At 57.9% G+C, this 11,222-nt stretch overlaps 2 protein-coding genes and 1 long non-coding RNA gene across 3 annotated transcripts; all 3 read left to right on the forward strand.

Moving 5' to 3' along the window:
• The first annotated feature begins 97 nt into the window (after positions 1 to 97).
• Positions 98 to 4,954, forward strand: LOC115598655. The gene is made up of 3 exons (XR_003987811.1): positions 98 to 283; positions 727 to 1,198; positions 4,881 to 4,954. It is a non-coding gene; the product is annotated as an uncharacterized LOC115598655 (long non-coding RNA).
• Positions 4,955 to 6,413: 1,459 nt separating this feature from the next.
• On the forward strand, positions 6,414 to 9,210 carry LOC115598657. Its single transcript, XM_030455265.1, has 2 exons — positions 6,414 to 6,767; positions 8,528 to 9,210. Exons 1-2 carry the CDS (start codon positions 6,677 to 6,679, stop codon positions 9,208 to 9,210), a joined length of 774 nt encoding a protein of 257 aa, XP_030311125.1. The 5' UTR covers positions 6,414 to 6,676.
• Positions 9,211 to 9,384: 174 nt separating this feature from the next.
• On the forward strand, positions 9,385 to 10,667 carry IER5 (immediate early response 5). The gene has a single exon (XM_030455134.1). It carries the CDS (start codon positions 9,478 to 9,480, stop codon positions 10,246 to 10,248), a length of 771 nt encoding a protein of 256 aa, XP_030310994.1. The 5' UTR covers positions 9,385 to 9,477; the 3' UTR covers positions 10,249 to 10,667.
• The last annotated feature ends 555 nt before the right edge of the window (positions 10,668 to 11,222 follow it).

An 11,222-nucleotide genomic window follows, 5' to 3' on the forward strand; every position in this document is an offset into this window, starting at 1 on the left:
CGCGCCTGCGCACGGGCGTCCCCGCGCCTGCGGTGGGATCGGCCACGCCCCCCCCGTGCCGCCTGAGGGGAGGGCGGGCAAGATGGCGGCTGCGGCCTGAGGGGTGGGCGGGAGCGGCCGTTCCGTGAGGGCATCCCCGGCAGAGCGCCGGGCTGGGTTCTGACTGACCCAGGGTTTGGTTTGGGGCTTTTTTTTTCCCCTCGGTGCTGTGAGGCGCAAAGTCCTCCCGGGAAAACGTAGTCCCAGGCTGGGGTCTGCCCGTCCGGAGAGGAGCAGCTCCGTGGTAAGGGGCCCGAGGGGGCTGGGGGTGGGAGGCGCGACACGAGTGGACAGCGTGCTGCTGCTGCCCCACAGAGACAGCGGGGATGGCGTAGAGTCACTGAATCCTTTGGGTGGGAGGGGACCTCCGAAGGTCACCCGGTCCAAGCCCTGCAGTATCAGGGACACTCTCAAGAGATGGGGTTGCTCAGAGCCTCCTCAAGCCTCACCTTGAACATCTGCAGTGACACCACCTCCATGGGCAACCTGTTCCATTGTTCCACCACCCTCACACCAAAGAACTTTTTCCTAACATCCACTTTTAATATACTCTTCCTGAATTTAAAACCATTGCCCCTCATCTTGTCACTCCAGGCCCTCGCACACAGTCCCTCTCAGCCTTCCTGTAGCCCCTTCAGATACTGGAAGGTCACTATTAGGTCCCTCCCTGAGCCTTCTTTTCTCCAGGCTGAACACTCCTGGCTCCCTCAGCCTGGCTTCCTTAGCCCCCAGATGATTTTTGTAGCCTTCCTCTGGACCCACTCCACTAAGTCCCTGTCCTTCCTCTATTGAGGGCTCCAGAGCTGGATGCTCCAGGTGAGGTCTTACCAGATCAGCATCAACCAGGGCATGACCAGCAGAGATAAAGAAGTCATCATCCATCTCTACTCATCACTTGTCAGGCCACAACTGGAACACTTGTCTTCTGTTCTGTGCAAAAAAGGTGTGGACAGGCTGGAGAGGGCCCAGAGAAGAGCCACAGACATGATCAAAGGCTTGTGAAACCTGGTGCAGGAGGGAAGGCTGAGAGAACTGGAGTTGTGCAGCCCAGAGGAGGAGACCTTATCACTGTGTTCCAGGACTTGTAAGGCAGCTCTAAAGAAGGGTATTCCACTTTTATAAGGAGTCATCTGGAAAAGACAAGGGGTAATGGTTAAAGGTAAGACAAGTTCCTCGTGGGGAGATCCCAATTGGACACAAAAAGAGAAAAAATTCACTATGGGAAGAGCTGGACTTTGAACTAATCTCCCCAGTGTCGTGGTGGATTCCCTGACACTGGAGCCCTCTAAGACTCAGCTGGACAGGGTGCTGGACCACCTCATACAAGCAATGTTGGACCTTGAGGTCCCTTCCAAGGTGCTGTTCTGGGACTCCATGTTTCTGTCTTTGCTGCTGGTCTCTAGGCACGTCCTGGCCCGGCTGCCAGGCCACGGTCCCCACCAGGGTGTCTGGGACAGACTGTTCCTGCCTGGTGGGGGAGGAAGAAGGGGAGAGCAACAACCAGGCTGCTCTGCTCCTGCTCCTGCTCCACTCCCTGCCCTGGGAATGGACAGGCTCCACTTCCCCGTCCCTTCTGCAGGGCCTGAACAGCCCATTGCCCACCTCAGGGTGAGGACCCCCCTGTTCCCTGCCCCCCCTCATCTCAGGGGTCCATAGTTTCCTCTCTCAGCTGTGAGCACAGGTACCCCAGGGCTCAGAAAAGCTGTCAGGAGAGGAATGGAGCTTGTGCAGCTCTGGGGGTTGTTCCCACACACACATGGCTGAACTTCCTCTGTGTAAGCAGATCAATTTTTTTCCCGAGGCTTGGTCAGAACTAATCCCCCAAATCTTCACCCTCTTGCCCAAAGTGTCCCTGCCTGCTCTTCCCAAAGGTGGCAGTGGTCCAGCATCCCTAGGAAGGGCAGAGATGCCTCCTCAGCATGGGAGCTGGATGCCTGGCTTTTGCAATCCCAGCAGCTTTACTGGGGAGTGTGTGGTGGGAAGGCTGTGACACACGTAGAACCGGTTTCTGAGAGCTGCCTGCTGCCGGGGACAGGCTGGGAAGGAAGCCACAGCTTTGCCAGGTGTGGTGCAACAGGCAGCAGCTTCAGGGCGTGTGTTTGCCGACCCTTCCTCGGTTGTGCTGTGCCGTGGGTGGTTTGTGTCCCACGTCAGCAGCTTCTGGGGGGTGGGGGTGGTGTGCCCTGCCAGATGGGCTGTGCTGAGGGCACCGAGTTGCCTCCAGGGAAAAACAGTGCCAAGGAGTCACTGGGCCAGTTCGTCTGTCCCTGTTCCCCAGAGCCCTCCTACTCCCCAGGAATCCACCCAGGATTTCCACCCGTGCTGCTCCCCCCTCTTCAGAGCTCCCGCCTTCCACGTTTCCACCATTCCCCTTGCCCTCTGGCCCTTGCAGCTTTGGGCTTCTTGCTGGAATAGGGAAGGAACACCAGTGTGTTTCAGAGCATGGGAAGGAGAGCTTGGGCTGGAGCTGCTCAGTAGTTCTGGTTTCCTCCTGCCAACACTGTCCCAGGAGTTTGCAGTGCTCCTTTCCGTGTGCCAAGGCCCTGCCCTTCTGCTCCCTCTCACCAGGAATCCCCTGTAGCCTTCACTGTGCCAGGAATGAAAAAGGGAAAGGCTCCCATAGCCTCTGTGCATGACTAGCTAGGAGATTCAGAAATCCTCAAACAAATTTTGTGAACACTTTATTCACTTAATAGGAAGTGGGTTTGGTTTTGTTTTGGTTGATTGGTGGGTTTTTTTTTTGACACGATGGTGTGAAGCTTTGCAGAGCTGTTGAGGGCTGAAAATAAGGAGGCACTACCAAAATGCAGGGAAGCCACAAACTTTCCAGGAATAAAAAATAAAAAAAAAAGGCCTTTTCTTTGACGTTGGGAATTAATTTATGCAATGTAGTGAACGGTTTAGGTTTTCACATGAAAGCCACTCCAGCCATGCTGCTGTTATTTTTTCAGAACAGAGGCACTTTTTGCTCTTTCTTGTGGGCCACTCTGGTTTTTGGCTGGGAAGCAGCAGGGAAGGTTTCAGTGGCTTCTCGGCATGCTTGGCCGAACTGATCCCTCCCCAGTGAGAGGAGGAGAGCTGGGTGCATGGCACACAGCTGCAGAATTGGTCAGGTTAAACACTGATTAAACACTTCTGTGCCAAAAAGTGCTGAGTTGTCAAAATCCCAAAGCTCTGCAGGGAAGAATTGGGCTGACACTTTTATCAGGCAGACTTTTGCAGTGTGTGTGAGTGTGGGATCCCTAGCCTGGTGCAAAGAACGTGCATTTGGTGTGGAAGTGATGGCTTTTCCTCTCAGGGAAGAGCTGGATTGGTTTGAATTTGGACATGCAAAAGCAGAGAGGATTTTTGCCCCCCCCTAGAAAAGGTTTCACAGCTAAAGAAAGAAGTAACAAAGTGAATGGGTTTCAGAGGCTTTAGAGTTTTTCCCCCTCCTTTGCATTTTTAGTGAAAGGTGTTGAAGATCTCGTTTGATTATTGTAAGGTGAGGATTAAGGCAGAGAGAACTTGACATGGAACAGAAGCCAGTAGCTAAATATTGAGTGCTGTGGCAGGCAGTGTGGGTTTCCATCAAATCCTACCCACTCGTGGCCCCTCCGTGTTTGTAACTAAGGTTCCTAAGCCTCATTTTTACTGATCTGTGGTGTGATGGCAAAGTCCCCTGACTTCAGTGACTGAGGTGTTAAAAGAAAAATGGTGCCAAGAAGTCTTGGATGACATATTCCATGCTGGAGCTGACAGGTTCTCTTGGGCTTAGAGTTGTCAGGGAAGAAGGAAAGCCTGACCAAAGCTTCTCCCGTGGTTGTGGCTTTCCTCCTGTTGCTGTCACTTGCAGGTTCTTGTTGTCTAACAAGAACTGGGTTCACAAGACAGCAAGGCTTGTGTGTAGTGGACACTGCAAATCCCTGCCTGGGCAACCAGACAAAAATGGTAAAAATGCAAGTATGGAATAAATGAGCAAATGTGAAGTGATAATCCATGGTAGGATGCAGGATGACTATTAAGAATGTGGGTTGTTTTGGAGAAAATTTATTTTGCTCATCATAGCACATCAAGCAATCAGTCATTTATTGAAGGTGAAAATGGGAAAGAAAAATAAATAATTAGTAAAACAAAACTAAGCAAAGGCAGCATGTGCCCTTGCTGCTCTTGGAGGTGGCTGCTCCTCTGAAGGTTCCCTCCTGGCATACCTTGGGACTTCTAATAAGCACTGTGTGGTCCCAAGGCCCTGGTATCCCTTCTCATTAGCAGGGATTCTTTCCTAGGATAACGGCTCCGTGGCTCAGGAGCATCAGTGCACACCCTCCCTGTCACCCCTGAGTGGGAAGCAGTGGCACAGAGGACACGTCTGGGCTCTGGGATGTGCAGAGGGCTGCAGTTGTCATTAGCCTGCCAGCTGCAAGGAAGGTGACATTGAGACACAGGGAGAGAAACAAAAAATAATTAGTCTGAGACTGCTTTGGGCAGATGATCTACCCTGCCTTTTGCTGAACTGTGGCTTGGGTTGGCTCCACCTGGAGTTCTCAGGATTAATTTGAGATGTTTAACCCCGTGCTGGGCTGCAGGTAAATGCCAGTGAGTCTGCCTTCTGCTTTAGCAAAGAGCAGCAAAGGGCTCTGGGGGGAAACACAGACCCTGCTGGGGGCAGCTGGGGGGTGTCTGCAGGGTTGCAGCCCAGAGCTGTCCTTCTCTTTGCCCCCTGGGCACAAGGCAGCCTTCGTTTCTGGAAATGGCACAGGAGAGGGGAAAAAAAAAATACAGGAAAGTGGACTACAATAGAAGGGTTGTCTGATAGGAAACCCTGGACAAATAAAGGCTTTTTTTTTTTTTTTTTTCCCCAGGAAAACCAAGCCAGTTCCAGAAAACCCTGAAAGATGTGAGGCCACATTTTTCCAAGGGAAATGGAAGCTGATAGCTGGGAGTGGGAATTCCCTCCCCCTTCTTTGTGCTAGGAGAAGCTGCTAGAGGAGTAGCAAGATCTCTGAGGGGCAGAGGGTCCGGGTCACAGGTCCCTGGGGACAGAGAGGGAAATCCCAAGCTGGAGAAAGGCAAAGGAAACTGTAAATCATTTATGCAGAGGGGAAAGGGGGAACCCCAGGTCACTGGTAAACAAAAAGGGGTGCAGGAGGTGAGTGCTGCCTGCCTGGGGTATCTACACTGCCACCTCTGCTGAGGATGGGGTTTTAGCCTTGGAAAACCCCTCTGCTTTCTAGTACAGGCTGTGCTGCCGGCTCCCACCCTGCTGTGGTTCCAGGGGCTCTCAGAAGCTGCTTCCCCACCTTTGGGTTAGGTTTATATTGATTTGTTTGTATTTGTTTGGCTTGCACATTGTGTTTGGTTGTCATTCGGCAGCAATTAGTGGTTAGTGGTCTTGGCTGGGCTTTGGGAGGATTCCCAGCTCTTCTGACCTTATCTCCAAGCACGGATGAACCAGGGCATTTGGGAGCCCTGGGGATTAGTTACCGATATCCGATTGTGGCAGGTCCGGACTGCAGCCATCTGAATCATCGATTTCTCTGAAGGAAAAACAAAACAGCCCCAAACAAGCCTCCTCCTCCCGGTCCTTGCCTGCTTCTTTCATAATCCAGATGTGGGTTATTCACGTCTAAAACTTAACCCTGGCCGGTGCTACGGATTAATCTACTTTTAGAATCGCTTTCCTCGCTTCCGCCAGCAATCCCTGGGGGGGGATGCGCCCAGATTCGAGATGGGACCGCCAAGGGGAGTGAGTGATGGATGAGTTCAGGCTGTGCTTTGAGAACACCCTAACCTCGCCATCCCTCCTCCCCGGAGGGCTTTCCACCTCTTGCAGCAGCTGCTTCCCCCGGGGGCCTGGCCCGCACATTTGGTGACAGCGAGGGGCTGCCGGGGGCGGGGGGGGATGTGGGGACGGGGACCGGGACGGGCGCCGAAACAGGATCTCGCCAACCACATCCTCCTCAGCCCCACCGCTGCAGTGGGGACAGCCCCCCCGCCCCCGGTGCCAGATGGCGGTGCCGGTTCGGTCCCCGCCACCCTGTCGCCACGGGGACAGCGAGGACAGCGGCCCGGGTTCGGCTGCTGCGTCTGGGGGTGCGGGCAGCCCCCCGCCCCGCTCCCGGACGAGATGACACTTCGCAAAAAAACCCAGGCAAACAATCAAAAACACCAAAAAAAACCCAGAACGAAGCTTCCTGGCGCCGACCTCCTCTGCTCGCCATCGGAGGCGGATTTTAACGCCTCCGAAAAAGGCTCCGGTTGGTATGCGCAGCCCTCCGCAATTACGATTTGTACCGCAAGCTGCTTCCTGCCCCGAGCTGCTTTTATCTCGCATTGTTTCCCTTCCCAGGTGGGGCCGCGGGCTCCCCGCTTCTCGGCCTCTGGGGCTGCCTCCTCCTCCTCCTCTTCCTCCTGCTCGGTTTGCCGGGCAGGCTCCCGGCTGCAGCTTGCTGGCGGAGAGGCCACCTTTGTCTGCCAGTCCGACCGCCCTCCTCCTCCTCCTGCTGCCAGAGCTATTTCGGGAAACAGCAGCTGAGCCGGAGGATTGTTAATTGTTCATCAAGCCCTTCCAGCGGGGTTGGATCACATGCGGAGATGAGAGCGCCTGTCACACCCCCCGCCTCCTCTGTCCCCCCTGGACCCGCCGGGCCGGGGGGCAATGCCCCCTGTGCGGACAGACCGATGGACACGGAGTGCCGGGCACACCGGAGCCACCGAGGTGATGGTTCCCACGCCACGCCGAACCCTGGGTATGCGGGAGGTGCCGAACCGAGGGTATCCCGGGGCTGCCCCGCTGGGTGGGCAAAGCCCAGCGGGGTGAGGCGGCGGCGGGGCCGGGCTGGGGGTGCGGGCAGGCAGACAACAAAGGCACCCCAGGCACTGACCTCAGGAGCTGCCGTGTGACTCAGCCTCAAACTTACCACGCATGACATCAGCCTGGGAGGGAGAGGCAGGGCTGCCACCAAAATACCGCCCGGCTTAAACGGGCTGCCGGGACTGTCCCTGCTTGCCCTGATGCTCCTTCTGCCCTGATGCTCCTCCTGCCCTCTCCTCCTGCCCGGACACCCCTGGGAAAGTGGATCTCCGCATGAAGTGCAGGCGGGGGCAAGGCTGGCAGCAGTCACCCCGCCGGAGGTTGTGCCTAGGGCCGTGTTGCTGGGTGAAAGTGTTGGGACCGGGCAGCAGCTCTGCTCTCTGATGGTGTGACCTCTGCTCCTCCCTGCCCGCTCTCAGTGTCCCCGGTCTGAGCACGAATAGGGCCGAGGGACGGCCCAGTTCCCGCCCCCATCGCTCGGTACCGTCCCCACCACTTGGTACCTAACAATTTCTTGGTACCCATCCCCATCGCTCGGGATCTGTCCCCGTCACGCTTATCCCTGGCCAGGGCAGGAGAGAGGCTGCCAGCCTGCCCACTCCTGAGCAGGGTAGGTAGCCAAAATGTGGCAACTGGATAGAAATTGTGGCTCATGCCATGAGGGTGAGGCAGTGAGCAGCAGAACAGGTCAGTCCACTCAGCTCCAGGCACCTTTACTCAGCAGAGCTCTCACACCTGGTCTTCTCCACCCACCTTCAGTTTTTGGGGTGGCTTTGCACCTCTGCTCTTCATCCACATCCTGAGCTGGGAATAAAACCAGCTGAGATGTATCAAACCCGGCTTTGTCCTTCTGCCCGGGGTCACCTCTGCTGAGGACTCAGGTGGCCCTGTGAGCAGCAGTGCTGGGGCAGCACTCCTGGGGCACAACCAAAGGCTGTGTGGTGGAGGGGGCAGTGGTGGTGGGCAGACATGCTGGCTGCAGGTGAGGAGACATGACTGCAGCCCCAAACATCCCAGCCCAGACCTGCCCCAGCTGGTTAGACTGACCCGAGGGCTTAGGCCAGGGTGTTACCGGCCCAGGGAGGCACGGGGAGCAGGTTTGGCAGGTCTGGAAACCCTTGGTTCCCACCACTGGGGCTGCCATCCCTCTGTCCTCCCACGCCGGGCACGGGAGGGGACAGTCCTGGTCTCATGAGCTGGGGGAGGCTGGCCCAGCATGGGCAGGGGGAAAGCTGGGATGGATGTTATGACTGTGGGGCTGAGCATGTTCCAGTCTAGTCCTTTAATACAGAGTGTGGCAGGTTTGTGCTAGAGGAGGTGTGCGTTTTGGGATGTAACCCCCCCACCCAGGTCGACAGTGTTTACATCCAGAGAGCAGCATCTGAGGTTCTCCAGCTGCACTGGAGCAGGAGGAAAAGGAACACTTGGTCCAAATGTGGGATTTTTTGGGGGTATGGCTCCTGCTGTGTCAACTACATCTTGATGCCTGGCCTTTGTTACCACTGTGTCCTTCCAGCAAGCCAGGATGTCCTGGTGGCAGATCCTGCCAATAAAACATCACGACAGGCTGTGGCTCTCCTTCTGGGTAGTATGAATCCCTTGAAAAACAGTGGGATGGAAGTGAGCAGTTGCGTCAGCTGGGTATGGAAACTGATGCTTCCTTAATCCTGGGCCCTTTCACTTCTGTCCTTGCAGATGGTGGTTTCTCAGAGGTGGAAGATGGAGGGTCCCTGCTGCAAGCCCTGAAGCACCTCCTGGCTTTCCCAGAACAGGACCTGCACACAACATTTTTGTATGCTTTACCTGGAGCTGTGTCTGGAGATGGTGGGTTGCCCCTTGTGTCCCCCAGCCACCAAGCTGGCCTTGCCATCGTGTTTCACAGCTTCAGCAAAAGAGAGGTTTCAGTTCCCAAAGCTCCGTCGTGGTCCCCATCACTTCTGGTGGTTCTGGGTCCTCCCCCACTCTCCCTTACAGCCCTTCCTCCTTTAACCTGGGGTTTCTCTGAGTTCCAAAGCTGGACCCCTGAGGCAGATCTCCACCTGGCAGCTTCTGATCAAGACTGGGGCAGGTTTTCTTGGAAGTATTCAGAGGTGCATTTCTCCCTGTACCCAACACCAGTTCCCCCTCTGACACCACAAGATGCCAGAGCGGTGCAAGCACCAGGGAACCATCCGTGCAGGACAGGGGATGCTCTTGGGTCGGGTTGGGTTTCCCTCCTCCTCCCAGCAATGTTTCACTTGTTTGGGTGGAAATTCCCATTTCCACCTGTCGTTCTGACCGAGCCAATGCGGGGTGCGGCGGATCTGGGGTGCTGTCCCACAGACACCATTGGGGTGGTGGGGCCCACCAGCCGCCCCTCTCTGGCGTTGCCGCTTTAAGGCGGCTCTCCGCGGGGCGAGCTTTCGAACCCGCTCCCCTGACTCCCCATTGGCGGGCGCGGGCGCGCGGGGGCCAGCCGGCGGTTGGAGCGGCCGGCGGGGCGCTCTGATTGGCTGGGGCGGGGGCCCTATAAAAGCCGACCGGGCGCGTGGGCTCCCCTCAGTCGGCGGCGCGAAGCAGCGGCGTGCGGATTCAGGGTGCGGGCGGAGGGCACAGCACAGCCCGGCTCCTCACGGCCCCCGCGGGCCCAACCTCCCGTGCCCCCGATGGAGTTCAAGCTGGAGGCGCACCGGATCGTCAGCATCTCCCTGGGCAAGATCTACAGCGCGCGGGGACAGCGCGGCGGCCTCAAGCTACACAAGAACCTCCTGGTGTCGCTGGTGCTGCGCAGCGCCCGTCAGGTTTACCTCAGCGAACCCGGCTGCCCGCCCGAGCCGGCCTGCGGGCCCCCCGAGGAGGAACCGCCGCCGCCCGGCACCGCCGCCTGGCCGGCCGGCGAGGAGACGACGATACCGCCGCCCCCGCAGGACGAGGCGGCTCGGGGCGGCCCGCGGGTGCCCGGCGCAGAGTGCCAGGGCCCCCGGCCGCGGCGCTGTTGCTGCGGCTGTAGCTGCTGCTGCGCGGCGGCGGCGGGGGGTGAGGAGAACCGCCCGGACTGCGCCACCGCCACCGGGGTGGCCGCCACGCTCCCGCCGCCGCACTGTCCCCGGAAGCGGAGCGCCGGCGAGCGGGTCCAGGCGGGCTCCCCGGTGAAGAAACCCCGCCGCGAGGTGGAGGAGGAACCGCCGCCGCCGCCGCCGGACGAGCAGGAGGACATGGAGACGGGCAACGTGGCCAGCCTCATCAGCATCTTCGGCTCCAGCTTCTCGGGACTGCTTAGCAAGGAGCCCAAGGGACGGCGGCGGCCGCCCCTTGACGGCGGCGAGTCAGTAGCGGCGACGTCCGCCGAGGCAGCGGCCGAACCGGGACAGATCTGCTGCGACGAGCCGGTGCTGCGGACCCTCAACCCCTGGAGCACGGCCATCGTGGCCTTCTGAGCGCCGGCCACAGAGACTTCCCCTCGCCCTCCGCCGCGGGGAAGGGGGGGGTGCCTGTCGACGGACGGGCAGCCGGACCCAGAGGTGACCCCCTCCCGTTCCCCCCCCTTCCCGCAGCCCTGGCCCGACGGAGGAAGGCGGGCAGCGCCGCGGGGTTCCGGCGCCCAGCCCCGCCGCACGGGAGGGACCTCGGGGGCAGCAGCATTTCCCCATTCCCCGCCGGCACCTCCGGGTCCCGTCCTGGGAGCGCCCCGGCTCAGCCTTCCCGGAATTCCCCTTCCCGGCCGGGCCCCCGCCCTGTCCGGCGCCCGTGGGAGGCTGCCCGGCTGCCGCCAGCACCGGGAGCGCTCCGGCCGGGGGATATTTTAAGCTTGGAAAGTATTAAGTTTATTAAATAAAGTCTCTATTTTGGAAAGGTTTAGGTCAGAACTATTACATGGTGCTTTTTAAAAGTGGTTTGGTTTTTTTTTTGTTTTTTGTTTTGGTTGTATTTTTTTTTCTTTGAGAGAAACAAAGTTTACAGACGCTCTGATGGAAAGTCCTTGAGCCTGTTTGTTAGGCTTGGTAACTCCCGGCCTTTGTTGTATAAAGGCTTGGGCTCCCGTAGGGATTTTTGTACAGTGTTCTCTTTCGGTGATGTATCTCGTTTTGTATAAAATGTAATTCTACGTGTACAACACGTATTAAATATTTTCAACCGTATAAGCCTAGTCCCTACTTGTGCCCCCCTCGGCTTGGGGAAGGAGGGAGGGAGGAGGAGGAGGAGGAGCAGGGCCGTGGGGAGCCGGGCAGGCAGCAGCCAGGGTGTGGTTGCTGCATGTCTGTGGCTGGATCCACCCTGCCTTGCCAGAGGCTTGGGGTGGGTTGGAGTCCAGATCCTCTGGGAAGAAAGGAAACTTCTGTCAGGGAGGCTGGAGTCCCTCCCAGGGCCTTCCAGGTGCTCTGGCTCTGCCTCCGGCTGCAGCCTCTTCCCA

Source organism: Calypte anna, chromosome 8 (assembly GCF_003957555.1).
Source record: "Calypte anna isolate BGI_N300 chromosome 8, bCalAnn1_v1.p, whole genome shotgun sequence".
Classification (NCBI taxonomy): domain Eukaryota; kingdom Metazoa; phylum Chordata; class Aves; order Apodiformes; family Trochilidae; genus Calypte; species Calypte anna.

Coding starts and splice junctions, on each gene's coding strand:
- LOC115598657 (XM_030455265.1), top strand. CDS start 6,677: ATGCCCCCTGTGCGGACAGACCGATGGACACGGAGTGCCGGGCACACC. Junction 6,768..8,527: donor CACGCCACGCCGAACCCTGG/GTATGCGGGAGG, acceptor CTGTCCTTGCAG/ATGGTGGTTTCTCAGAGGTG.
- IER5 (XM_030455134.1), top strand. CDS start 9,478: ATGGAGTTCAAGCTGGAGGCGCACCGGATCGTCAGCATCTCCCTGGGC.